Raw genomic sequence first — 27,739 nt, 5'->3', positions numbered from 1 at the left:
TTCCGATGGCCATTTACGAGGCTGGCAATCACAACAACAACGCTTACAGTGGCCTGCAGTCTCCTGCAGGCCGGCGCTCCTGGCGGGCGTGGGCTGCATTTGATCCTCGCAATAACCCTCGGTGAGGCAGCACCACCTTAGACAAAGATCTGGGGCTCGGGACGCAGCCATCTCGGTCACCTGATTCCAGAGCTCTGGAATGTTCTCTTCTCCCGGAGATGCGTACTAGCCCTCTTGCAAATCACAGGTCAAACCAGAAACATTCCAGCACCGCCACAGACAAAACAAGGATGCTTGAAGTTCAAGCCACCAAAGCAGCTGAAGATGTGGAGACATACAAATACTGGAAAGGGGCAGGCAAATGCTAAGTGTATAAGTTGTGATGTACACTATACGTGTACATATAAACATATAGGTATGCCTGGAAAACCCCTTAAATCTGGTGAATAAGTATCAAATACAGTGAGTGTATGTTAGAATGCTAGCCATGCAATGAACAAACTAAAGTACTTTCTACGCACCAATGACAACCAGCTAGATAGAGGGGGAGGGTGTGTGTGTGTGTGTGTGTGTGTGTGTGTGTGTGTCCGTCTCATTCACAACGGCAGTCATCACCAGCATCATCGCCATCAACAGGAATACACTTAGGAAGATGTGCGAGAGACTTCTAAGAGCATTCTAAACACAGAGAGTGAGATAGGAACAGGGAGATAAATGAAATAGAGGAGCAAAAGCTTGTGCCTGTGTTAAAAGACAACCAACAAACAGCAAATGACGATCCAAGCTGGGCAAGGACCCCCGTCCTGGAACACTGAGAGGTCAATCTTATCAGAAATGAAAACTTACGCACTCACAAAAACAGCCTTTCTGGATTAGTGGAGAAAAATGGGTTATTCAAGAGCCAACTAGAAAAACTCACCTGGTTCTAAATCTCACACCTTATACCACCGTGAACTTAAATGATCAAAGATGAAAGATTAAAAATAAAACCATAAGAGTACTAGAAGAAAACACAGGCAAGCACTTAAATACTCTCAGGCTAGGACGTTCCTTTTCAGCACGGCAGGAAACTGAAAAGTCTGACAGACTTAACTAAATACAGTCACTACAATCATCAAGCAAACTAAGAAAAATAAAACTGTCTGAATGTTAAAAATCATAAAAGGCTAACACCCCTATAAAAATCAGTAACAAAAGAATAAGAATATGATGTAACATAAACACGGGAAAATGACAAAAATGGGCAACTCATCTCCTGTTCTCCTCCACATAGACTGTAAAATATCATGGGGCGAGAATGCTGATTTTACTAGTAATAAAAGAACTGCAAGCAAAAACGAGGTGCAGTATTTGCGGTCTATCAGACTGGCAACGACTGAAGCCCAGTAAACGCTCAGGGCTGAGACGCAGCTCTCTGGGCTCTGACTCTGCCGCGCGTCCTGGACTGAGTGGTGTGCAGCCTCAGGGTGGGCTGGCCCACTCTCAGGAGCGGGAGGGGGCCCGGCGCACGGCACGACCGTACCCGTGGGGTGACCGGCTGCCCTGCTGTGAGCCTGGAGTGGGGTCAGTTCCTTGAAGGGGGGCTGGGGCAGGGTTTCCGAATGGGAGGAGGGCGCGTGCGGACCAAGCGGGGCCTGGGCCAGCACTCTCAGGGCTGGCGGAGGCCAGAGCTGGGCAGGCAGGTAGGTGTCACTCTGCGCAAAGAATCAACGATGGGACACCCCTGGCCACACCCCTGGCCGATACCCCGGGCCCACCACAGTAAAAGCCCTTGGAAACTGTTCGTGGGTGTAAATGAACAAAGTCTAAACTCTGCTCCATGGGGGACTGAACTGAATCCTAGCAAAAGACACTTGAGCCTTCAGCATGACTGGGGGAAGTAAGGGACTCACACCCTCAGTTTCGAATAGGTTTATTCATTTCCAGTTATGCATGCACATGAGGGTTTCGTCTGGGCCGAGAACACGCGTTCCCTTTCTCCCACGTTGCCCACTGTGGCGTGGCTGCGCAAGCTCTGTGGTGAGCACTGCGCAGTGGGGTGCAAAGCCTGGGAGTCACTGCCAATGCCGGGTCTCGGGGCGCCCTTCCTGCGGCCAGAGGGCTGCAGTCTCAGCCTCCCCGATCCCTTCGATGAGAGGGGGGCACTCAGGTTCGAGAGCAGTGGATTTCACCCCTAGAGCTCGCACCACGGGGAGAGGATTTCTACTCTGAACCTCATTCGGGCTTAGTCCTGACCCCTCGCCCACGTGGGGCTGCCCAGGGCCACATGATCCACAAACTGTCACCTCAATTGTCTTCAGTTCTTCAACGGCACAGACAGAACCGAACGCCCACACTACTGGAGCCAGTTGAAGGGTCCGCCTGTGTGTGAGCACACGCTTACCCTCTGATTATATAAGGAAGCGTGCTTATTGCCGAAAACTGGACCATAACAAAAAATAGTAAAAGGGAAGCGACACTCACCCCTGACCCAGGACTCTGTGACAAACATTTGCTAATATGTTAAGAGTTCTCTTCAGTCTGCTTTCTAAAGACCCCGCCACAGCGCCTACAGTGGTCTATCCGTTTTTCACCAACCCGACTCTAAGAACGCTTTGCAGACATGAGTAGCTGTACGTGGTGTCATCGCGTGGACTATGTGGACTATGTCAGTCAGGACACACTCAGTTACGAGGCAGTAATGCGAACCCTAAGCTTGCTGTGGCCTCTGACGGGAAAGGTCTGGTCCCCCGAGCAGCCGCCCGGCCCTACCGCTGGGCAGCAGCTCGCTCGCGTTGCCAGCCCCTGGGCGCACCTGACCTCGGGCGTCGGCCGTGGCCGGCAGTGTCACTGGCTGCTGGGCCGGGGGTAAGCGGTGTGGGGTGGGGCCCCGGAGCTCATAGCGGGTCCACCGCTGCTCCATTCTGGGGGCCCAGTTAGGTCGCATGGCCAGAGCTCACGGCAGGGCGCAGGAGCCAGGGCCAGCCGCGGTCGCCGGCCGACCGGCCTGAGGACAGCGCGTGGGCACGCCAGGGGCTGCCTGACTAGCCCTTGGGGGCTGGACTCTGTGCAATTTTTAAAAAATAAATGTGGTGATTGTCAGGTAGAAAGCTTTATCTGCTTTTCTATTTCTTTCTTTAGAGTAAATTCCTACATGATACATTACCGGCTGAAGAGGTTCATACACTCTTGGTGTTCTTGATCCCTGTGCCAAACCCGCTCATCTGCCTCTAAACAAATACAAGAATGCTTATCCCAGCGTATCAATGCTGGTGTTCGGGTCTTTCTAGAAAACATTTGCTAATCTCTTAAGTACAAAAGTCATTTTCCTGCTATTTCCACTTGCATACTTTTGTATCCCAGGCAAGTTAATTTATTGTTCTATTATTTTTGTTCTATTTGTATAAGCTTTTAATGTGGCAACAATAACACCATTTGTTGTAAATGTTACAGTTTTTAAAAACTAGTTTGCTGCCTGTGATTTTATTCACATTTTCTGAGAGAAATTCAAATTTTTGTGATCAACCACTTACGGTACTCCTTTGTGATTTCTTCCATTTCTTTCAGTTTGCTATCTTTCTCTAAATGAAAAACATCTCTGCAAACAGATGCCATTTTTAATGGTGTAGTTTTTCTGTTTAAGTGTTCTCTCCATCTGGAATTTATTTCATGACAGTAAGTTAGTATAACAGAGCTCCAGGCCAAAAGTCAGGCAATCCGCACACGAATTCTGCCTGCGACACCTTGGGCAAATCACTTAATCCTCGCCCGGCTTTGTTTGGAAAGCTTCTCAGCTTCAGTACAGATGGAAGGGGCCACCGGGCCTCGGCCACAGCCGGGGTGTCGGAACAAACGAGCAAACAGGAACTCCGTGCTCTACTGAGCAAACTCCCAGGAAAGCGAGTCTCCTTTTCCACGCCCTTGCTCTACCTCCCCAGGCTGCCTCCTCCTGCCGCCCTTGGCTTGGAGGGAGACCGGCCCTGCCCGGCCTCTGCCCGCCACCGCCCAGCGGGCCCGCGGCACCGTGCGCCCCGCCAAGGCCGCCCACGTCCCGGCGCCCGCCACTCACAGCTCCGCCGCCAACCACCTGCTTTGTTTCTGTCGGTCACCGCAGATGCTCTGTGTCTCCTGCTCTGACCGCTTCTTCCTCCTCCCCATCTGCCACCCGAGCCGTCTGATGTTCAGTCACCAGCAAAAACCGCCTCATTGCCATCTGCCTGCTTTACCCGTCCCCTCCCTTCTCTGTTCTAACAGACACACGAGAACCCTCCTTCCCCGGCACCCTGTTCAGACCCCTCCTGTCCCTGGACTTGGGGGCGAGGCAGTCTTTGCTCTTCCTCACTGACCCTTAGGCTGTCCCCGTCCTGCCTCTGAGGTGAGGACTCTCCAACTTCCGCCTTCCGAGAGGGGCTGCCGGCAAACGGGGAGCTGCTGCAGTCCCCGGCCGGACCTCGGGCCGCCCCCTCGGCCCCCCACCATTTCTTGCTCCTGCCTCACTCCCACTTCCACCTATTGCTCCCTTCTCATCCCGATCAAATCAGTGACCCCCACAGGCAACCCTTCCCAAGCCCCCGTGGCAGAAAGAATAATGCCCCCTCCCGCACAGGGGCCCCCCTGCCCTAACCGCCAGCATCTGCGAATATCACTTTTGTCATTTCAAGTAGCAAAAGGGATTTTGCAGACACGATTAAACTAACTAGACAGAGGAGGCTGTTGCGGATTATCTGGGTGGGTCTGCAATGTAATCACAAGGACCCTTATAGGAGAAAAGCAGGATCTTCAGAGAGACCAGAAGGCCAAGTCCTGGAGGCCAAGCAGAGACCGGCGGACGTGGCCGGTGCTAGGACTGCCGCCGGCCTCTCGAAACGGGACCCTGCAAGGAAGGGCCCCCGCCAGGGCCCCCAGAAGGAGTGAGCCTTGCAGACACACTCCCTTTCACCCCTTCAGACTCCTTTCGGACTTCTGACCAGAACTGCAACGTAATACAGTTTTGTGCTGTTTTAAACCACTACCTTGTACTCATGTGTTATAGCAACAACATAAAACTAGTACTTTGGCCTCTTGACTCCCTGACCTTCTCTTTTAACTGTCTCTCGTTTCCATGGTCACAGCCGAGGCCTCATCATTCCTCTCACTGAGAGCCATTTATCACACCTGCGGGAAGGTGCACAGACGAGGTGTGGGGGGGGCGGCAGGGACCTCCCAAGGTATTGGAAATATTTGGTACCTTGATCTGAACAGCAGTTACGTGGCTAGAAACACACATACACCTTCATGGGGCTGCGTGTTAGAATCTGTGCATTTTAGGTGTTATGTCCCTGCAAAAAGGTAAAAAAAAAAAAGCTGTAAATATTTCTTAGGCACCTATCACATGTAAGTGATTGTGGGGCCCTGAGGAACTGATACCCAAATTGAACTGGGCGTTGCTCTGGGTGCAGTGCCCGCCCCTTGGGAAGACGGGAACCGGGGCCTGGCAGGGCTAAGGGGAAGGGGCAGTCAGTCCCAGAGCTGGGACACGTGTGGCAGAGGCGGACCGGCTGGGGGCGGGGGGGGGGCAGGCAAACACATTTTCAGCAGGTAAAGGGAGGGGCGGGGGAGGCAGCCCCGGGAGGAGGGGACGCGGGGTGCGCTCCGCTGGGTGGCGCTGGCGTGGCCAGGCCACGCGGGGGCACGGGGCGGCAGAGGCCTTTGGCCTGTAGTTAGAGAGCCGTGGGAGCTGGCGAGGGTTTTAAGGGGAGATCTGCCACTGGCACGTGTGTATTTAGAGAAGCCGGTGCCGATGGCGTGTGGCCCTGAGAATGGACAGGCGGGCACCCTGTTCGGGGGCGGGGCGGGGGCGCGCTGTAACTGTCCAGTCCCGCGTCAGCCTGGGAGAAAACGCAGGAAGGGCACACAGGGAAAAGGGTGGTGAGGGCGCGGACCTGATGCTTCTCTGTGCCCACGGGAGGCGACTCCACCTTCAGGTCGGAGTGGGAGAAGCCACGGGAGCGCACGGTGCCGGCGGGGCGAGGGGCCGGGGCGGGGAGGCTTCCACCCCGCGCACCCCATGACACGGCACAGCTCTGAGCCGTGCGCAGGTCCTACTCCCTGCAAGGACAACTGCAACACAATTGGAGTGTCCCCAACTGCAGGCTTCCTCATATCGCTGGTGTTGCCCTTGGTCTCAAAGGCAGAGAGGGAAAAAGCCACGGTCACAAACCCGCTGGACGCCATCGCTCCACAAAGAACGGCGAGGCCCTGTGGCCCGCTTACAGCTCATATTCACCGGGGACAGAAACGTGACTCACCGCAGAGCAGCGGTGCTCACCCGGCGAGGATCTGCCGCACGGGTTTGGAAACCGTGCGCTACCTGACTATGTGGTCAGGATGGGACCTCTTTTCCTTGAGGCTGTCAAATAAAAAAGGGGCAACAGCCAGCAAAAAATAGCTGTCTGGTGTGAATGAATCAAAATTATACTTGTTTTTTTTCAGATTGGCAAAAAATATATTTTTTGGTGTGTCACAAGTTTTTAGTTACTAGTTTGTGTGTGTCATGAGATGAAAAAGGTTGAAAATTGGTGACTTAAAGAATCCTCAGGAAAAAAGCTTCCTAAAATAGAAATGGCTTAAACTCTAAAAGATACATGCATATCACTTAAAATATACAAAGTTTACTTAGTAAAGAAAGAACTTCTAATATCCTGGATTTTTGTCTCATTATATGTAGCCTATGAGGCTTTGCAGGCAAAAAAAATAAAATAAAACCACACTATTCATGAAAACCAAGACAGAAACGAAAGCTGGCGGCTTGGCACAAAGGCCCGTGTTAGAGAAACAACCCGGGCAATCTTATAATATCCTCATGTTTTAAATCGGTGAGATCTGGAGTTGCAGCTGTCCCACAAACTGAAACCATATAAATTTTTAGAAAATGAGTCAATCCTGAGATTAAAGTTTCAATTTATAACACTTCTGTGTTTTAGTTACAAAGTCATAAATAAATCTAGCATGACAGAGAAGGTAAATATTTTCTCAGTTGTTTATGTAGCCAAAGAGGAAAGGAATTTAACATGCAATTAACCACTTAGGTTTTTCGAGATATTCACCATATGGTTGTATTTAAGATAAAGAAAAATTATTGTTTTGTTTAATCTAACATTTGCTTAGCAACATGGAATTAGTGCAACCTGGGCTGCACCTTTCCCTCCCAGCAGAGAGGCGCAGCCGCAGGAGCCGGGAGGGGCCTAGGAACAGGAGGAAAGGCAGCTTCTTCCCCAGGAAGGAAAATAAAACGAAAAGCAAACCAACCGAACAGAAGAGATGGGGACTGTTAACAAATAATTTAACTTGAATGATCTAGCGAGAGAATGATGAGCTTTTGATGACGCTGGGGCTCTAGTTCTATTATTTAATAGATCGTACTTTTTTTGAATATTAAAAAAAGAGACCTTTATGCCATTCTTTAAAACAACCAAGCATGAGGTAAGAACAGCAAAGGTTCAAAGCACACCTCAGGTTTCTATATATACACTCCTATGTGATCATGGTTTCTCTAACGAGCCTTACTTTAAAAATAACTAATGGGGGGAAAAAATTCTGATTGTCATTTTAATCTTGACAGTAGAAATCATTTTACAGGTATTTCTTATTTTAGTGTTTTATAAGTTATGCTAAAATTAGAGCTTTTAAAATAAAATCACCACAATGTTACATAAGGTCCAATAGGTTGTGATACAATTTTCTATTAATAAGTGAACTCAATGATCAAATATCCAGTGAAAAGCTTTGAAGTATACATTTAAGATTAAAAATATGAAAACACAATATTTTATCTGCTTCAACGCACCAATACCAGACATCTACGTGGATTTACATATAGACACTCCCATAGGTATTTTGTAGAAAGAAGTTCTTCTAAACTGACTATCAAGTAAACAGAAAAGAAGATAAACCAAAGTCATAACCCTCAAACTGTGTGCAGCAATGTGTTATCTTATGGTGGGCGTTTTTATTTTTCTTCTCTTTGGACTATTAAAAAGAAAACTCCATACAGTAAAGTAAACATGGTAAAAGTGCTCTCAGAAACCCGTGTGCACTCTTTCATTATATCGACTTCGCCTCCCTGCTCCCACCCTGCTCCGTGGTTAGAAGTCCGTCTGAAAGTTGATCTGCGATGAGCACACTATAAAAACAACTGGGTTTACTATTGGTTGCACTCCATCTCCCAGCTGGTAAATTAGTGGTTGCTTTCCTTTGCGCATGGAATCATGACAACGGCAATGTCAGCTTGAGAATCTGCTTTAAAATTTGAGCAATTTCAACATGAGAAGCTCTCCAATAACACAAGGGCTGTGTGCCCGAAGCCCATTTATTAGTCCGTTGTTTGGGAACCCGGAACACACATCCAAAATAAATGCCGCATAAAGGGCATGGGAGCTACCGTGCAGTCCATGGAGCCCTAAGACAACAGACACGAGAAGAGTGTTACACTGTTGTAATTGTCGTAGTAGAAACAGAAGAGAAAACAGTATGTTTAAAATGTGTTTTCTGCTGGCACCTGAAAAACAGCTGTTCCACTGACAAGATCCCCAACCATGGGGGCCGACTCGGTGCGCGCCTGCCTACACGCTGTCTCCCAGTTCCACCGGCCGCTCCTCCCGGTTCAATGCGGACCGTGGGCCTAGGCGTCTCTCAGGGCTGGCCAGTCGCCCCGCTCCAGCCTCAGCCTGCGTCCTGGGCGGCCATCCACTCACCGACCCAACGGCTGCTCGCCGGCACCTCCTCTCACACAGACTGTCGTCACCGCAAACTGAACTCATCCATTTCTGCACCCCTGGCCCCGTAAGGCCACACCCCTCCCGCATCCCACTTTTCACTGACTGCCTCGCCCACCCCCACAGAGGGCCCCCTTGGAACCGGGCGTCCGCTGCTCCTCCTGCTCCTCCCTGAGCGCCACCTCCAGCCTCCCCTGCCCCGGAGCCCCTGGCTCCTCTCCGCTGGCCTAGCCAACCTTCCTCTTCCTCTCGCCTCACCGGCTGCTGTGTTGTGCGTGCAGGGACGCGCCGAGGCGAGTCCACTAATCGTCCTGGTCTTATCTTTTATTTTTGTAGGCTTAATGTGATCTATTGACAAATGAATAAAGGAATGTAGATGTTTCTAAGTAAGAAAAACAGAACATCTGCGTAAATCTAAACAAACTCTCAGACATTAAAAGCCTTAGGAGAAAGTCTTTCTTCTCTAAATGTAACTATGCTTCCTTTGAAGACCTCTCAAAGCAATCTCTACAGAGCTCTGGCTACCACCATAAATGGGGACAATAATCCCAGTAAGAAGATAAATGTTTGTATTTTCTCAAAAAGAACTAGGACAAGAAACTAGTGAACATAATGAGACCATCCTTTTAAATTTAAAATAATTCCCTGATAGTTGATTTAGAGTTTGGATGCCGTAAGTTACCTTATCTTTGTATATTTAATGATTATACTGAAGAAACCTGGAGAGTAAAGAAGTTTTACTTCTAAATAAAAGAATACATAAATCATTATAAGACTTAAGATAAAGAAAGGTAGGGAGTAGACAACTCTGCCAAGCTGAAGTTTCGCAGCTTTAGGAAGCATCCTAGCTCCTCCATTTCTGGTTTTAACTTACTGCTCAAGGAGTTTAAGTTACACCCATTTCATTTCTTGCTTGTGTTTGTACTTTTCCACGCCCCCCGCCCCCCCACCCCATTCTGACAACCATCAACCTGCTCTCTAGGGGTCTCTCTCTCTTTGTTTATTCACTTCCTTTTTTTTTCCCTTAAGATTCCACATATAAGTGATATCATACAGTGTATTTGCCTTTCTTGGTCTTATTTCACTTAGCATAATACCCTCTAGGTCCACCTGTGCTGTCGTAAACGGCAGGACTACGCTCTTCTTCATGGATGAACACTATTCCATTCTATGCACACACCACATCTTCTTTATTCCCTCATCTGCTGACTGGACATCTAACTTGCTTCCACATCTTGGCTAAACACTAGTAATGCAACGATCGTTCGTTACGGGTACACGCATCTTTTTGAATTAGTCATTTTGTTGTCTTCAGATAAACACCCAGAAGTGGAACTGCTGGGTCATATGACATCTCTATTTTTAATTTTCTGAGGAATCTCAATACCACTTTCCATAGTGGCTGCACTAATTTACGATCCTACCAAGAGTGTATGAGGGTTCCTTTTTCTCCACATCCTCTCCAACACGTTATTTTTTTGATTTATTAATGAAAGCCATTCTGACAGGTATAAGGTAACAACTTACTGTGGTTTTAATTTGCATTTCCCTAATGATTAGCGATGTAGAGCATGTTTTGAAACATCTGCATGAAATGTCTGTATGCCATCTGTACATCCTCTTTAGAGAAATGTCTATTCAGGTCCTCTGCCCATTTTTTAACTGGTTTTTTTTTGGTGTTACATTGCATGAGTTCCTTATATATTTCAGATATTAACCCCTTATCAGATGTATCATCTGTGAATATCTTGCCACATATCATAGGCTGTCTTTTCATTTTGTTGACGGGTTGACTTTGCTGTGCAAAATCTTTTAGTTTGAAGTAGTCCCATTTGTTTATTTTTGCTTTTGTTGCCCTTGCCTGGGAAGATATCCAAAAAGATACTGCCAAGAGCAATGTCAAAGTATTTACTGCCTATGTTTTCCCTTAAGAGTTTTATGGTTTCTGGTCTTGCATTTAAATCTTAAATCCACATTGAGTTTATTTTTGTATATGGGGTAAGAAAGTGGTCCCATTTAATTTTTTTTTTTTTTTTTGCATGTATCTGTATAGTTTTCCCGGTACCACATCCTGAAGAGACTATCTTTGCACCATGGTGTAGCCTTGCCTCCACTGATCTATGTATCAGGGAGCATGATTGATACCTTACACTCTGTTCTTACTTAAGATTTCTTCAGCTATTTGGGGCCTGTTGTGGTTCCATATACATTTTAAGATTAGTTGTTCTAATTCAGGGAAGAACATCATTGGTATTTTAATACGGATTGCATTTAATCTGTATACTGCATTAGGTAGTAAGGATATTTTAACAATATTAATTCTTTCACTCAGAGAACAAGGTATATCCTTTAATTTATTTGTATCTTTTTCAATCTCTTTCTTCACTGTCTTATAAATTTCACATTACAGGTCTTTCTCACCTCTTTGTTTAAGTTTATTCCTAGGTATTGCATGCTTTTTGAGGCAATTGTAAATAGGACTGTTTTCTGAATTCTCCTTCTGGTTGTTCATTATTGGTATACTGGAATACAACCGATTTCTGAATATTGATTCTGTAACCTGCAACATTATTGAATTCATTTATTAGTTCTAAAATAGTTTTTGGTCAAGTCTTTAGGGTTTTCTATATATAGCATTATGTCATCTGCAAATAATGAAGAGTTCTTCCTTTCCAATTTGGATGCATTTTTTCTTTTCTTCTCTGACTGCTAGGGCTAGGATTTCCAATACTATGTTGAATGGAAGTGGTGCACGTGGACATCCTTGTCTCGTTCCTAATCTTAAAGGCTAAGATTTCAGCGTTTCACCGAGTATAGTATAAGCTGTGGGTTTCTCATAAATAACCTTAATTGGTTGAGATATGTTACTATAGTATCTCCTTTGTTGTTGAGATGTTTTTTTCCCTCATAAAAGAACGTTGAATTTTGTCAAATGGTATTTCTGGATCTATTGAGATGGTCATATGGTTTCACCCTTATTTTGTTACTGTGGTGTATCACACTGATTTACAAATGTGGAACCATCTTTGCATCCCTGGGGCAAATTCCACTGTTCATGGTGTGCAGTCTTTTTGTTGTATTGTTAAATCTGATTTACTAGTACTTGGATGAGAATTTTTGTATCTATGTTCATCAAGGATATTGGCCTGTGAATTTTTTTTTCAATTTCTTTGTCTGGTTTTGGTATCAGGGTAATGCTGGCTTTGTAGAATGAGTTTAGAAGTGTTCCTTCCTCTTCAATATTTTGAAATAGTTTAAGAAGGACAGGCATTAATTCTTCTTTGAATGTTTGGGAGAATTTACCTATGAAGTCATCTGGTACTGAACTTTAATTTGTTGGGAGTTTTTGATTATTGCTTCCATTTTATTGCTAGTAATCTGTCTGTTTAGAATTTCTATTTCTTCCCGGTTCAGTCTTGGAAGGTTATATGCTTCTAGAAATTTATCTATTTTTTTCTGGCTCATCACATTTGTTTGCATGTAATTGTTTGTAGTACTCTTCAATGGTCCTTTGTAGTTCTGTATTACAATTTATAACTTCTCCTTCATTTATAATTTTATTTATTTAGTTGCTCTTTTTTTTCTTAATGAGTTTGGCTAAAGTTCTGTCAATATGTTTATTTAGTCAAAGACCAAGTTTTATTAATCTTCTCTATTGTTTTTCAAATTTCTATTTCATTTATTTCCACTTTGATCTTAACTATTTCCTTCCTTCTGTTTATTTTGGGTTTTGTTTATTCTTCTCTTTCTAGTTCCTTTAGGTACAGGGTTAGATTGTTTATTTGGGATTTTTCTTGTTTCTTGCGGTTGGCCTGTGAATTTCCCTCACAGAACTGCTCTCATTGTATTCCATAAATTTTGAAAAGTTTTGTTTTCGTTTTCATTTGTTTCAAGACAGTTTTTGATTTTCTTTTCGATCTATTGGTTGTTCAGTAGCATGTTGCCTAGTCCCCATGTATTTGTCTTTTTGCCAGTTTTCTTCCTGTGGTTGATTTCTAGTTTCATGCCATTGTGGTTGGAAAAGATGTTAATATGATTTCAATATTCTTGGATTTATTGGGGCTTCTTTTGTGTCCTACTATGTGATCTATACTAAAAACATTCCATGTGTACATGAAAAAAAAATGTACTCCAAAGTTTTTGAATGAAATGCTCTAAAAAAGCCTAAGTCTACCTGGTCTACTATGGCATTTAAGACCTTTATTTCCCAATTAATTTTCCGTCTGGTTGATCTACACCCACTGATGTGAGTAGGTATTAAAATCACTTACTATTATTTGATTACTATGGAATCCTCCCTTTATGCCCATTAATGATTGCTTTGTAAGTCACACCCATTTTAAAGCTAAGCAAAGAAGCAAACAACAAAATAAGCACAAAAGCACGTGAATCATACCATGTTCTCTAAACGGAAAATGCTATTAAAATCTAGGCAACTGTTGTAATTTATTCCACAGATGAATAGTTAGCTTATTATTACCAATTTTCACTAATACAGATAACCCAGAGCTTCATAGCGTATGTCATTAGAACAATAAATTACACATAAGGTCAAACAGAGGTATGAAATGTGATTAGCATTATATATCTGGAGCAGGTGACTAAGCTTTCAAGACAATCAAGCTGCTGGTACAAGCGGCATGAAGGTTACACACCTGGCTCCCAGGCAGGCCTGAGTGTCAGGCCCTGAGGATCGAGGACACCGAGCTCACTGGCTAGGCTGCCCTCTCCGCACCGCCTGTGCTGGTGCCCAGTACTGCTACAGAGAGCTGTTCGCTGGGCGTTTGACAAGGGACAGGCGGCTTTCAGACCGCTCCCGTTTCTGTGAGGCGGGCCAGGTGGGTGGGCCCCTGGCAGATGCCACACCGCCCAGTCAACACAGCCTGCCTGAGGATGGAACAGGGACAGGGAACAGAGCTGAGACGTGGGAAGGGAGAGAAATATTCCATGAGAGCTAGCTAGATCCAGCCTAACAGAAAACAGGTACATACCTGCACCTTTCCCTTATGAGACTCAATACATTCACATTTCTGCTCAGGCCAACATGAGCTGGGTTTCTATCGCTTGCAGCCAAGAGCCCCGAGTGGCATGCAGAAGCCCACTGCGTTGCTGACTGCACCAGCCAACGCTCCGCCCACACCAGCTCCTGCACAGGATACGGGGAGCACAGGGAAGCGCGACTTTGGAGGCCGGCTTTCAATCCCTGCATGATCACTTACTAACCAAAGGACCTTGGAGGAGACAGCTAATACGTATGAGCCATAGTCTGAGCCCCAGATGGGGATATCATCTAAATTATAGGCTGATTTGGGAGTTAAATTGGATATGTTTTTACAAAGCGGTTAGAGTCTGGCACCTAATATTCAATAAGTGGTAGTAATACTCCTGCCTTTTGTCCTGACAGGGCGCTTAGTGGGAGAACATATGTGAAACATCTACTACAATCCCTGATACAGGTCAGGTACTCAATAAATGTTGGCTCTCTTTGCAATGAGAATGATTAGGGACTGATAATCACGTCATCTTATATGGCTAACATTTTTCCCCCTACAGAAAAATAATGAAAAAGAGCACAGACCGACGCCGATCTCCGTCACCCCCACTTTCTCAGGAATCTGAGCAGGAGGAAGACAGGTGCCCCCAAATGCACGGTTGGAGGTGCTGAGGGAGCTGGGCCCATTTTGGGCACCTGCCCAGTGAGAGACCTCGAGAGGAGTGTAAGGGTTCCGCATTCTGCAAGGGGCAGGGTGGCCGCAGCCCACCCACTCCTGATGGACCCCCCTCAGCGGAACCGCTCAGTGGCGCGTGACAGGGCCAGAGCGCTGCACTCACCGTGCTGGGGACGTAGGGCAGGCCGTAAAGCCTCTCCTGGGTCTCCTGGAGGAGGGCCGTCGTGGACTTGCTCAGCGGGTGCTGCCCGTGGTAGACCTGGTCCAGTGCGGCGTAGAAGACCTAGAGGAGAGCAGACACAGGAGCCCCTGTGTGGTCTGGGCGGCCCGCCCTCTCAGCTGTGGCGGGTTCCTCCCAACAGGGCCTGGTGTTCCAGAGTGACAACTTTAAATCGTAGCTGAAGGCGTCCACTAATACAGAGATGCGTGGCTTGAGGTGTTCTGTTCGACATTTAAGACTATGCCGCTGATGAAAAGGAAAGCTCAGAAGCTTTCACGCTTAAAGATATTAAAGAATTTTGAACCTTACCTGTAAGGCACTCTTTACATACAATGTAGCCAGTTAAATTTGTGACTACAAAATGAAATTTTGCTTCTCTCTAGATAGGCAATAAATATGTCTGGAAATATTAAAAAATTTTTTAAAAAGTTACAACTGTGAGCCCAGAACCTAACAAATCCTGTTTGGTTTATTCCTGAAATCCTGTATATCTTAAATGAGAGACATGAAATCGTCAGAATCCTAGTTTTATAAGGGGAGGTGGGCGAAGATAAATAGGTGGGGTAGGGTGGAGAAAGGAACAGCCATCTGTGCCTGGTGAAGAGATGTTACCAAAAATCCTGGTGCAGCTGCTGGAGAGCCTGGAGCTCGTGCCAGGGGCACAAAGAAGCGGCTGCTGCGCTGGCGGCTCTGGCCTGAGGCGGCGACCGGGAGGGAGGGACCGCCTGCCGCTGAGTGCAGAGGACAGGCCATGGGAACACACCAGGCGGGGAGGGCACTGGGAAAAGTGTAACCGGGAAATCTGCCGCTTACATGGCGCTGAAAACTAAGTTTTGCATAAAATGTAAAGATAAAATGCTTTTTGAATTGACTATTAGCACTGTTTGGAGTTCCCCTGAAATAAGAAGGTAGAAAACACTTTGTTTTAAAGGGAAAATTCTGATATGCAATTCTGGTTCTGATATGTACCTTTCTGACTCAAAAGTGGAATTTGCAGAGAATGCGCAGCTGTTGACTTGAAAGAACTGAGGATTAGTTTGGATAAAAGAAAAAATGTAAATGACTTCTAGCTTCTGGCTTCATCTAGATATAGAATTATGGTTCTAAATTATAAAGTCAAGTTTAAACCTTCCCAAGAAAAATACAGACATTTCCTAAATATAAATATTGCTTTACTCTAACTGGTAATCTAAACATATAGCTAAATATAACTCTTTCAATTCTATATTCTATAATGAATAACAATGCATAAAGATAATCAGAGAAGCCAAAATTACTCATCCTTGTCTTGTCTGTATTCTAACAGAATAAATTATTATGAATTAAAACTCTTAAATTCTAACCTCAACGGAGATGGGTATTTTTTTTTTTTGGCCACAATCTATAAACAAATAAAAATTCAAGAGTTTCATTCTTCTGGTTCCACATTTTACATACACACCAAAGAGGCATAAGCATGGACGACTTTTATTTTTAAATTATAAAATCAGAGCAAAATAAATAAAATGCGTGTATTTCATCCTCACTTGCTGAGAAAACAATTCGAAAGTGATGAGCCTATTTGCTTGGCCAGGGAGTCACGTATGTCTGGGACCAAGATCCTGAGAGCCACAGAAAAGAGCGAGCCTATTTTTAAAACAATGCACTGGAAAAAAAAAAAAAATCAATCCCAAATTCTAACGCGCTGTGCGTGCCCCCACAGAGGCCTGAGACGATCCCTTCCCTTCCTGCCCCTGCGCCTCCGCAGCACGGGGCGGAGGGGGGCGGGGCGGGGGTGCACTGCGTGTCAGGGAGGCGGGCCCGCGGCTCCTGCGCCAGGAGGTGGGAGCATCTCTGTCTCTCTTTCCCTCTCTCCCCTCTCTCGGGGGGGTTATTCTGTTTTGGAGAGTAGGAGGCGTGAAAGGTTGGTTTTCCAGTTTAAAAGAGTATCATTGAAACGATTGTTCAAAATAAAAGGCTTTTAATCTAAGACTTCTACTATATGATCAGCAAATGGAAAGACTTTTTCCAAGTAATGCTAATTTTTTCAAATAACACAGAAATTCATTTTTAATTGTACTGATGTAAACAGACGGTAAATAATCCAAATCAAGTGGAAAGCATGATTTTGTCTGCAGTTGGCATTTTCTTCACTGAAATATGTCTTAAGGCGCAACAAAAACTAGAGCTCATTCACTGCTTTCTAGGACCTGCATTCTACAAAACTATGAAGGTATTAAGGAGTGGCTACACTTTTAAATAGGGAAGTGGATCTTTATGAAGTGACTATTTTGAGATGCTTGCGATGACAGACAGACGTGTGGGCCGTGTTTCTGGAACGCTCAGGCTCTGATGAGGAGCAAGGCCTCCACGGCCAGCCCGGCAGCTGCACCCCAGGTGCTTCACAAGGCTTCTACCTGGAGACCCAGAAACCTGGGTCTGGGTATCATCAAACACTAACAGTCACTACGCTTGAAACCTCACATCTAAAACCACAAAATTTTTAAAAAGATAGAAAGTGGATACTACATAAATCAGTGGCTAAAATATATGATTTAGAAAAAAATCATGCAACTTTTGCAAGCTTTGATTTTCCAGACTGAATACAGAAAATAACCTTATTTAACATCGACTTCATAAGGAAAGTGTGAGGATTAAATGAGTCAATTTTGGTCAAGTTCTTTGAACTCAGATGAAAGATGTTTTAGAAGCATAATTATTATAATAAATGTGTAGCACTGGCAAGAATTTAAAGTTATATGTGTATTTTGAAAAATGACTGTGGAAACCTTCAGAACAAAGGCACACACGTACCTGAAGCTGCATGTCGGCTGCGGCACAGACCTTCTTAGATTCACAGAGACGAGACACCATGTTTTTGGGCATCGACTTGAAAGACAAAAGAATATGTCTGTCAGTAAATTGCTTAATAAGTTGCTGCACTATGTTACTTATGAGGCAGGAAAGTTCAAAACGACATCAAATGAAAAAAGAATAGCATTTCTTTGTGGTTTAAAATAACAACTCTGAAATATTTTAGCTGACAAGGTAACAAAGGATGAAGACAGTCCATTTAATTTCAGAAAGTGGTCATGGTCTCATAGGGTCTTCTACATGACAATGCAGGGTTGCAGGAAACTTAGATATTCTTTAAGAATTTACAACCTTAGTACAAGTGAATAGCTTTTCTGCTCCTTTGTGAGCAGTGAAAGCCCATTCACGTGCTCTGCTGACTCCTAAGTGCTTCGACCGTACCATCCCCAAGTTCACTTCCTGGAAGCCGTCTCGGGCCACTGGAGGACTGAGAGCTCGTTCTGCCTTCAACCGGCACCGGCCTGAACCTGAAATGCCCGTTGCGATGTTTCCCCGGAGTGTGAAAGAACGGTTCTGCAGCCACACGAACCGAGTTGGACTCCTAGCTATGCCACTTGGCAGCAGAGTGGCATGATGTGGCAATTCACTCAATTTCTCTCAGTCAATTTTTCCTCATTTGCAAAATGTCAACATTATCTTCACATAATTAGATGAAAATTAAACAAGGTGATATATTTGGAAAAATATACTGTGTCAGGTTTAACAGAGGGTCGTTACTGCATAAATGGTAGCTACTATTATAATTGTCTGGCATAATATAATAATCATTGACTTTAACAAACTTTATTTACATTTTATATTTTATCTACATATTCTGTAAATGTGGTCTGTTTTAAATTTATAAATCCTTAGGAGACAGGAGTTATAACACCTGTAGCACCTACCAATCAAGTTCTTAATAGGGAAATGCACTTTGAAGGTTTCCTGTTACATCTCTTTTCATTTATAAAATAGCCAAAAATGCTCAATGAAACACATATTCCTCTTCAAATGACCTAGCCTCTTCTAAGGATACATTCTCCAACAAAGCGGTTAAGGTTTTTGGAAGAACAATGAAATCAGCTAATGTGTTAGTAGTCTATCAGCTATATGTCCATATCTGATGCCAAATTTGGCCACTAATGCACGCTTTGAAAATATTTTACTCTCACTTTAAGTAGAACTGGTTATCAAACAGTGAGTTAGTTCTTCGTCTGCAGGATCCAATTCATATTTAGAGAAGACTGGTGCTAATTAGAAAACGCCCCCCTTCTGATACTCGAATTCACGGTGTCGCAGGCTACGGCTCTGGGCACCTCAGACGCCCACAGTCTCTGATGAGAAGTCTGCTGTTCCAGGTTTTCCCCCCTCAGTCTGTCCTCAAGGCTTTCTCTGTACCTCTGGCTTCCAGCAGCAGTTTAACTATATGTTTCTAGGTATGTTCGCTGTATTCATCATCATGCTTGGGGTTCTCTAAGTTTCTTGGCTCTATGGTTTGATTTTCATTATCTGGGCAAATTCTCAGCCATTAGCCCTTAAAATATTTTGTCTGCTTTGCCATCTCTCTCTTCTCCTTTATGGAACTCCACCTGCATGTATGTTACACTGTTTGATATTGTCCCAAAGTGCTTGGATGCTCTATTTTGTCCCTCCCATTTGCATTTTAGTGTGGTTAATTTCTGATAACCTGTCTTTAAGTTCACAGAGCTGTGAACTCGTTTCCTCAGCTGTGTCAAGTTCCTGATGAGCCCCGCAAAGGAACGCCTCCTGTGTTACCTATAGTTTTACCTCTTGCATTCCCGTTTGAGTACCTCCCAGTTTCCATCTCTCCTCCCCATCTTTTCATACACGTGGTCCACCTTTTCCAAGGTATCCTTTAACAGCCATTTAAATCCTGCCTGATAGTTAAAGTTCTTCTACTCATTAGTTCTCTTGAAGTCTCCAGGCCTTTTAGCGGGGAGGCGGGGCTCTGTGCCCTTCCCGGGCGGCTGCTAAGCACCTCCCCGCCTGCTCCCCCAGCTGTTCGGCTGTTCGGAGCGCCCGGCGAGCAGTGAGGGCACAGAGCCTCCGGGTGAAGGCCCGCGGCCGTCCCACGGCCCTCGGCTCTTCCAGATGAGCAGTGGGTCTGCAGGGGCCTCCGACACGTCGTGACAGGGTCACCTGACCTGTCCTCGCCGCTCTGCGGTGGCCTGCCCTTTCACCCACACCTGGGCGCCAGCGAGCCAGTCCTGGCATTTCGGTGATTCAATGGCCCTGTGACCCGGGCTCTCTGACAAGCTTGAGAGAAGCTGGGACTTGTCTGTCTTTCTCCTGGACTTGGCTCAGGAGCTGCATCCTCGCCAGCTTTCCACACCCCCAGCATTTTGGACTTTCGCCACTCAGGCCCTTTGTCTGGCTTCCACAGGAGAAAGGGGCAGCAGAGCTCTCTGCACAGGGGGAACTCTCCGCGGAGTTGGGAATCAGGCGTCATTCAAAGTTGTCATGAGGAAGCCTGCCGTGCGGCGTGCGTGATGAGGCGGTTTACTTGGATGCTGTCGGGCAGACCTCTGCGAGTGTCTGTGGGTTTTGGTCAAAAGACAGTTCACTCAACAAACATTTATTGACTGTCAGTGATGTGACAGGCACAGCTGATCCATCAATGAACAAAGTAGATGAAAAAAATCCCAGTTTTCAAGGAAGTTACATTCTAGGAGACCTTTCTACTTTCTTAAGATTACCACTGAGAAGAAAAGAGACACGTTTCGTCACTGCACTTCCTGTTGGCTTAAGGAGTAAAAGGGCAGAGATTCACGGCACCGGCTCTTTCACGCTGATCAAGAGGCTCCACTGAGCTAATTACAGCGTGGGCTGCACGTGCAATCTTTATCCATGGGAAGTTCATTTGTGAGTTTTTCTGCGTCTTAGTATAAGCAGGTAGTCAACAGTGAATGAGGTTTTGCAATGCATGTGATTCATGTTCATATGCTTCTGAAGGAAATTAAATAATAAAACACACAAATGAAATATCTCAATCAATATATGCTGAAAGCACCAACCAATTACTCCTCCACTCATTCCATAAATTCCTGGTAGAAGGCACCCTTCTAGGTACCATGGGAAAAAGAGGGACAAAGCACCGCCTACTGTGTGTGGCCACGAGGGTCACAGCTCTGACACCCGCCTCCTGGGGTGGGGGCGTCCCCCCGCCTCTGGGGGGACGTCGCTGCACAACCTCAGGTTCCGGAACCGTCCAAGCTCGATGCTGCCGCTACGATATCCTACCGCTTGACGGTAAAAGTGACCCTCTGCAAATTTAGGTTCATTAATACGCCACAAGTTTCTCCCAAAAAGGGATTAGGAATGGTAACAACACCTTCAGTCAATAGTAATGTCAAATACCTGTATTTCATATGTAATTCATCTATAATTAATAGAGGGGGATGTTTGGGGAAGGGGGAATGATGGGGGGGATAGAGCGTGAGGTCAGAATTGCGGTTAAGTGCATAAGCACACGTGCCTTACAGGTCTGCTCCATGGGCACATCTGGGCCATACAGTTAGCTCCAGCAGAGAGGAAGGCAACAGCGGGCCTCATTCCAGCTGCTCGGACTACCCCGGGTCCCTTCTACTCCCGCCTGAGTGCCTTTTACTAGAACGTCTGCAGTTCTTTGGGTCTCCCTGGAAGCCTGCCGGGCCATGCGGGCTGGAGCAGCCCCGGTCTGACAGCCTCTGCTGGCGGACTCCTGGGCGCTGGGAGGGGGCCCTGCTGGGCGTGGGGGGTGGGGGGAAGGCGGAGCAATGAACGCAGGTTGGTCCACCAGGAGACCCAGCTGTCTCACCTTTGCCAAGCGTCACGCTGTGTGCATGGCGCCCTCCTAAGCAGTGACGAATCCTTCTTGATCTTGCTGACCAGGAAGGAGAAAAGGGTTGCACGTAGAAATTAATACTCCAAGGGAAAATGACCCAAATACCGCACAGGAGGCGCAGAGGCAGCAATGGCGGCCTTTAGAAGACAACAAGCACCTGAAAGGCCATTGCCCTAATCATCAAATGTGCTTATCACAGTGCTGGCATTTCTGCTTCAAAGATTCACCCCAGCTATACAATGTAGAAAGACGCTTTGGGATCCCTCTCTCTCCCATGAACAGGACAATGCCGGAGCTGTTGTTTCTACCATTGACCATGATACGCCAATAATTAACTATGGCGACCTAATTTGACATGATTCATTTTAATAATTCAATATAAATGTTCCACAATGACTTTGTTCTTTATTTAAAAACAAATACACTTGCATCCATTTCTGAGGATTTACTATCTGGCTTTGTATGACTATGACCAGGTAGCCTTTCTGCAGAAAATGCTGAGTGCCCTGTACACTACAGAGACCTGACTCAGGCCTCAGAGCACAGCAGTGGGCCACACCGCCCGCTCCACGGCTCTGCTCCGTGTGGGGCAGCAGCTCTTGTTTCTAGGATTTAGTTCTTCATTCATCCTATATCCACTGATACATCCGATGGTTTCCATTTCCATTTCTGGAGCCCCAACCAGACTCACCTACGTGTCTGAGGTTCAGCAGCTCGCGTTGTCTACTGGCGCTCACTCGCCTTTTGTCAGCAGGCAAGTCTCTCAGTATCGTGTTTTCAAAATTGTAAGAAGAGGAGTAAGAAAAGACCATAAAGGGGTAAGAAGTACGAAGCTTCAATGCGGTGACAGTTATTCAATCGACGTGTAAAAAGCGGGAGCGAACTGGGAGACACTCACATCCCTGCGTCTAACACACCTGACGTGGCAAAGGCTCACAGCGAGGGCAGCCACGCATGCGGCGCGCCTGGCGGGGTCAGGCGAGGCCTGCTGCCGTGGTGAGGTTGCTAAGGGCGCCCTCTTCCTTCTTAGAAATGCGTCAGCTTGAACGATGGCTACCACCATTGCCTGCATCACGGCTGACGTGCTCAAAGGTTGCCTGAGTCAAACCCGGCTGGCGGCCCCGGGCCCGGGACGCTTCCGCAGCTGAGGAGGAGGCTGTGCGCTGCATCCTCGAGGTGACTACAAGTGCTGCGCCGTTTGCTGATGGTGCCCAGGAACAAAGATATTAAAACAGTGGCTCTCCTACTACATTAAGAAAACCCAACATTTTTGGAAGATTTTAGAAATATCATCAAAAGCACAAATGCTTTAGCAAATGTGTCATGGCTTAAATTCTCTGAATGTTGCCTCTGAGCTTAACTTATCATGTGAGCTCATAAATTTGCCAGGTATTTTCTATCACTTCACAATCTCACCAGTCTGATTTCAATAAAGTTTTGTTAAAATTTTTGGCAGCAGATTCTTACGGAGTCAAGTCACTGGGATAAAATATCTTGTTTTATTTACAGCCATTTAGAAAATGGATTACGGTAGAAGCTGCATAAACATTCAAGGTCAAGGCAGTCTCTGGTACAAGTCCTTGTCACGGTTAGAATTCAACCTTCCGGAAGCGAAGGCCTCCTGCTACTGATATTTCTCGGGAACACACTGGAGCTAACGATAAAAATGGCGGAGACCTGGTCATCCAAAACAAGAAAGGGCTTCGGTGGCGGAAAGCCGGGCCTCGAGCTGCCCGGGCTCCAAGGCAGCAGCTTCCGTGGTGCAGCTGGGTCCCATGCCACCCCGCACGCTCACTCTCGGCTCACGTGTGCAACGGGAAAACAGCTGCATTCGGCGCGTCTCCACGCATCTGCGTGCCCCGTAAGCAGTATTCCGGGCCGCATGTAGCCAATATCATGAAAACGCTACCTAGACCCAAAGAGACAAAACCTCCTATCTACATCCACAGGAAATAACATTACTTTTCACTAATTTGACTTTCAGGCATTTCTAACAAACTAAGATGACATGAGGTGAGAGAACCTTTAGGGAGGCTGACAGATGATCGCAAACTCACTGATGGCTCCAAGGAGCAGAGCATTTTGAGTTTTCCAGGGTTCAACATGGAAGAGTTTAATGTGTGAAAGAGTCTCAGCTTCCTTTTTTTCTTTAAAAATCTCAGTAATACCATGCTCACGGTTTGTATACATTATTAAATTGGACCGACTAAAATTTTTGAGGTAAGTAGGAAGGAGCTACTTTGTAATTTCTGGAACTTGATCACTTTCCGGAACGGAGCAGCGGCGCCTCCGACAGGCCCGGCGGCCGGTCTGCGCTCACCTGTGTGCGCCTCGGGCCGAGGCCAGGGCTCCCCTGCCCCCGAGTTCAAAGCTCTTGTCTAGACTTAATTGAGAGGCATTAAAACAGAAAATTAGGAAAGTTTCAAAACAACTTAAACCTGCCAAAACTAATCTAGTTCTAGTCACACTGTAATTTTTACCTTCACTCCTTACATCTCCTGGAAGAGAATGACAGGGGAAGATTTATTACAAGTCTCTCTGTCTCCTTGGAAATAGATCTTAAGCAATTTTAGCCTTGGGCTGACTCTCACATACGAAGGCAAGAGGCTAGATCTTTATAATGATGCAGCACAGAGCAGTTCTGCAATGAAAGCACTAGGGCTTTCCTAAAAATAACACAATGGAAATAGGTCTGTTGCTTTGTGAGATACACTGTATACGAGTGTCCTTTTCCTACCATGTTAAAGAAGTTTTAACTGGCAAACACTGGAAAAAGAAAACACCCACAATGTTATAATATTGATTTTAGCAAGCCTGACAGACCTTTAAGGAAATTCTGAAGTGAAACTAATAGATCTCCTTATGTATCACTAAGAGTAGCTAGCAGATAATACCTGTGTTACTCCTGTGTAACCTCTGACATATTACTTAACCTAACTCCATTTTTATAAAGTGTGGATAACTATGTACCTACTTCATACATTATTAGATAAAACTACGTAAAATAAAACATATAAAGTGATGTTAATTTCTATTATTTATGATTTAATAAATATTTAGATAACTAGAGCAACATTTCAGTGCAGTGACTAATGGGCAAAATTATACAAAAAAACGTAGGCTGTCTCAAAAATACAATGACTATGTTTGGTGGTAAGTAATATAGTTAAGGGTGCAAAATTTTTTTAAAAAAATATACTTTGAGACAAAGCATTGCAAGGCTTAACGATGATAACATGTTCATCAGGAAGATATAAGTGCTCTGTATGTTTATGCATACAATAAATATTTTCAAAATATATATATGAGCAAAATGGAGAGAATGACTTTTGGGGCAGTAAAAATACAGTTGATTCTTGGACTACATGAGGGGTTAGTAGTCAAAAACCCAGGTATAACTTAACTCCCCCAAAGCTCAACTAATAAATAGCTTACTGTTGACTAGATGTCTTACCAATATTAAAATAAAGTCAATTAACATGCATTTTGTGAATGTATTATGAACTATATTCTTACATTAAAGTAGGCGAGAGGAAAGGAAATGTATTAAAATCATAAGGAAAAGGTTACAGCACTATAGGCGTTCCTGTAGAAAATGCACAGCAGTGAACCCATGAGGTTCAAACCTGCGTTGCTCAAGGGTCGCCTGTGCCTGCCACGGTACCACAGTGACGGGTGCCGTGGACAACCCACGGGGACAATGACAGGCTGGGCCAGCTCATCCAAGGCAACAAACGCACCGCTCTGGTGTGGGATGTGGAGAATGGGGGAGTGTGTGCCTGTGAGGTGCAGGAGGCATATAGGAAATCGGGGTACCTTCTCCCGAATTTTTCTGTGAACCTAAAACTGCTCTTATAGTTTTAATGATTAAAAAAATGAGGGGAAAAACCGATATAGCCATGATCCTGGAGGAAGGTTTTTCAGCTGTCAATTATAGCTAGGTCGAACAAATTGGTCATGTATCAAAAATCTAAACAATACAATTTAAAGATTAACTTAAGAGATTTATATGAAAATTCAGACCAGTTAGAAAATATATAATGTAGTCGAGCACAAATAAAACATTTCCAAAAAGTGATGCGTAGGAAACCACGAAATAAATATCAACACTCTGCAAAGAATCAGTAACCGACTAATTCAATATCAATTATAGAAAGATGACTAAATCCCTTGCAAAGGCTTAAAAATCTTAAACTAGACATCTGGCTAGCTAGTCGGTCAAAGACAAAATGACAACAGGGATTAGCTACATTAGAAATAGTTTGTATTAAAATCATGGAAGGCAGCCAAAGCATGGCGTCTCAACTTTAAAACCGCAGCGCAACAATTTAAATGCGCGTTAGAGAAGCCTGAAACTTACATTAGCTAAGCGTCCACCTTAATACACTGGGGAGAGAAAACAAAACAGAAAGAGAGGAAGGAGAGAATAATAATAAAGACAGAACCTAATGAACTCAAACAAGATTGAAAGGATAAACAAAGTTAACATTAGTTTGATGAAAATACTAACAAAACAGACAAATTTCTGCCAAGATTAATGAAAAACCAAAGAATGATTATTAGAACTGCAAAGGATGTAACTATGCATTTAGCAGGATTTGAGAGATAAAAGAATGCTATAAATAACTTCATGCCAATAAATTTTAAAACTTGGATTCAACGGGTAAATTTCTAGAAAATTACAATTTAGCAAAGCTTACTTAATTAGAAAAGAAGGCCCCCAAACTCCTATGACTATTACGGAATCAGTCATTTAAAAAAATCCTCCCACAGAGAAAATAATAGACTCTGAATGGTTTTATAGATGAATTCTGACAAAGTTTCAAGGAACAGATTATTACAATTTTATAAAAGTGCTTGCACAGAAAAGAAAGAGGAGCACTCATTTTATGAACCAGTATATACTTAATACCAACACTAGCAAAGAACAAGATGACCAAGAAAAATTACAAGCTTTTCTCTCTCACAAATACAGATGCAAAATCCTCTATGTACAAAATAGGAGCAAACTAAAGCCAGCAGTGTATTAAAAAATAAGTTAGGATTAAGGTGGTTTAATTGTAGAATGTATGAGTGGCTTAACATTTAAAATGAATATTTCCAACATCAAGAGATCAAGAGAACATCCAATTACCTTAAAAGACGCATACAAAACCTGATAAATTGTGATACTTATTAATGACTAAACAAAAAATTAGCAAACTAGACCTAGGAAGGAGTTTCCTTTTCCTGAGATCCACCAAATTACAACAAAATCTTTCTTTATGATAAAACAGTGGAAACATTTCCTTTAAAATCAAAATAAAGGCAAATAATGTGCATCTCACAGCTTCTTCTAGCAAGTTGAGTAGGTCAAGAAAAACGAAGACTATGTAAATTGAAAAGGAAAAACAAAACAGTCATTATCTGCAGAAGTGAGTAATTAAAATGTGTTAAAAATTTCATAGATAAGTTATTACAACTAATGAAAAAGTTTAGCAAGGTTGTTGAAAATAAAGTCTATATACAAAAATGGATACACTGCACTTCCAAACAGCAGCAACCAACAATTATAAATTACCACTTAAAAAAAATATACTATTCACAATAGCAAAGAGGTAGGGCATCTAAGAGCTAACTGAGTTTAACAAAAGTTGAGCAAGACCATTAGAAAGAAAATTTTAAGACTTTTAAAAAGACTTATTCATTGAAAAGGTACTCAGATTCTTGAAGGAGTCCATGTTCAGGTGCACCTATACTTCCTAGACTGACCCATGAATTTAATGAATTTAATGTAACCAAACTTTAATCAGAGTTGTTGTTGTTGTTTTAATTAGTTCTCAAATATATATGACAAAACACTAACGCCCAAGAGGAGACAAGATTTTGAAGACTAGAAGAGAACTTGATAAAGCTACAGTAATAAAGACTGATACACCCCCCACCCCTCCACTGCCATTAGGGTGGTTACAATCAAAACTCAGATAACAAGTGGACAAGGGTGTGGAGAAACCAGGACCTCTGTGCCCAAGGTGGGCGCATAAAATGATGGAGTCACGGTGGAGAAGAGTACGATGGCCGCTCACACACCGAAGCAGGCCTACTTATGGCCCAGCAAGCAGCTCTGGGCGCATGGGCAGAGCCCTGGCAGGAGGCCCCCGTAGCTGTCTGTACGACCACGTGCACAGCAGTGCGAGTCACAGCTGCCAAGAGGCGGGAGCAACCTGAGCGCCCATCGACAGACAAGTGCACCAACGAAACGTGGTGGATACGAGGGGGGACCCCGAAAAACCCAGAACTACAAGGAGACCCCCTTGTAGGACAGGCTTCCCCCGCTGGGCGAGTGTGCTAGGAGCCCGTCTGCATCCATGCACCACCTGGTGGTGTTGTGAGAGGCTGCGTTCGGCTTCAGTGAATTTTTTGGAAGACTCTTTCAACGCGTTTGCCCATTTCACGATGGGTG

The 27,739-nt window shown here is 44.8% G+C and overlaps 1 protein-coding gene across 3 annotated transcripts in view; it reads right to left on the bottom strand.

The window, feature by feature from the left end:
• Window positions 1-27,739, bottom strand: part of MIPEP (mitochondrial intermediate peptidase) — a 101,527-nt gene that overhangs the window by 28,955 nt on the left and 44,833 nt on the right. For 2 of the 3 annotated variants that reach the window (XM_054586529.1, XM_054586530.1), the window contains exons 15-16: window positions 17,415-17,489; window positions 14,565-14,684 (exon numbers count right to left, since the gene is read on the bottom strand). In XM_054586529.1, the coding sequence (XP_054442504.1) occupies window positions 14,565-14,684; window positions 17,415-17,489 (195 nt within the window). Of the gene's footprint in view, window positions 1-8,225; window positions 8,417-14,564; window positions 14,685-17,414; window positions 17,490-27,739 lie in introns of those variants that run through there. The other variant, XM_054586532.1, reaches the window with a different exon arrangement.

This window comes from Pteronotus mesoamericanus, unplaced genomic scaffold (assembly GCF_021234165.1).
Source record: "Pteronotus mesoamericanus isolate MK-2021 breed Mesoamerican mustached bat unplaced genomic scaffold, CSHL_Meso_final contig_94, whole genome shotgun sequence".
Classification (NCBI taxonomy): Eukaryota; Metazoa; Chordata; class Mammalia; order Chiroptera; family Mormoopidae; genus Pteronotus; species Pteronotus mesoamericanus.
This window is presented reverse-complemented; position numbering and strand designations above follow the sequence as displayed.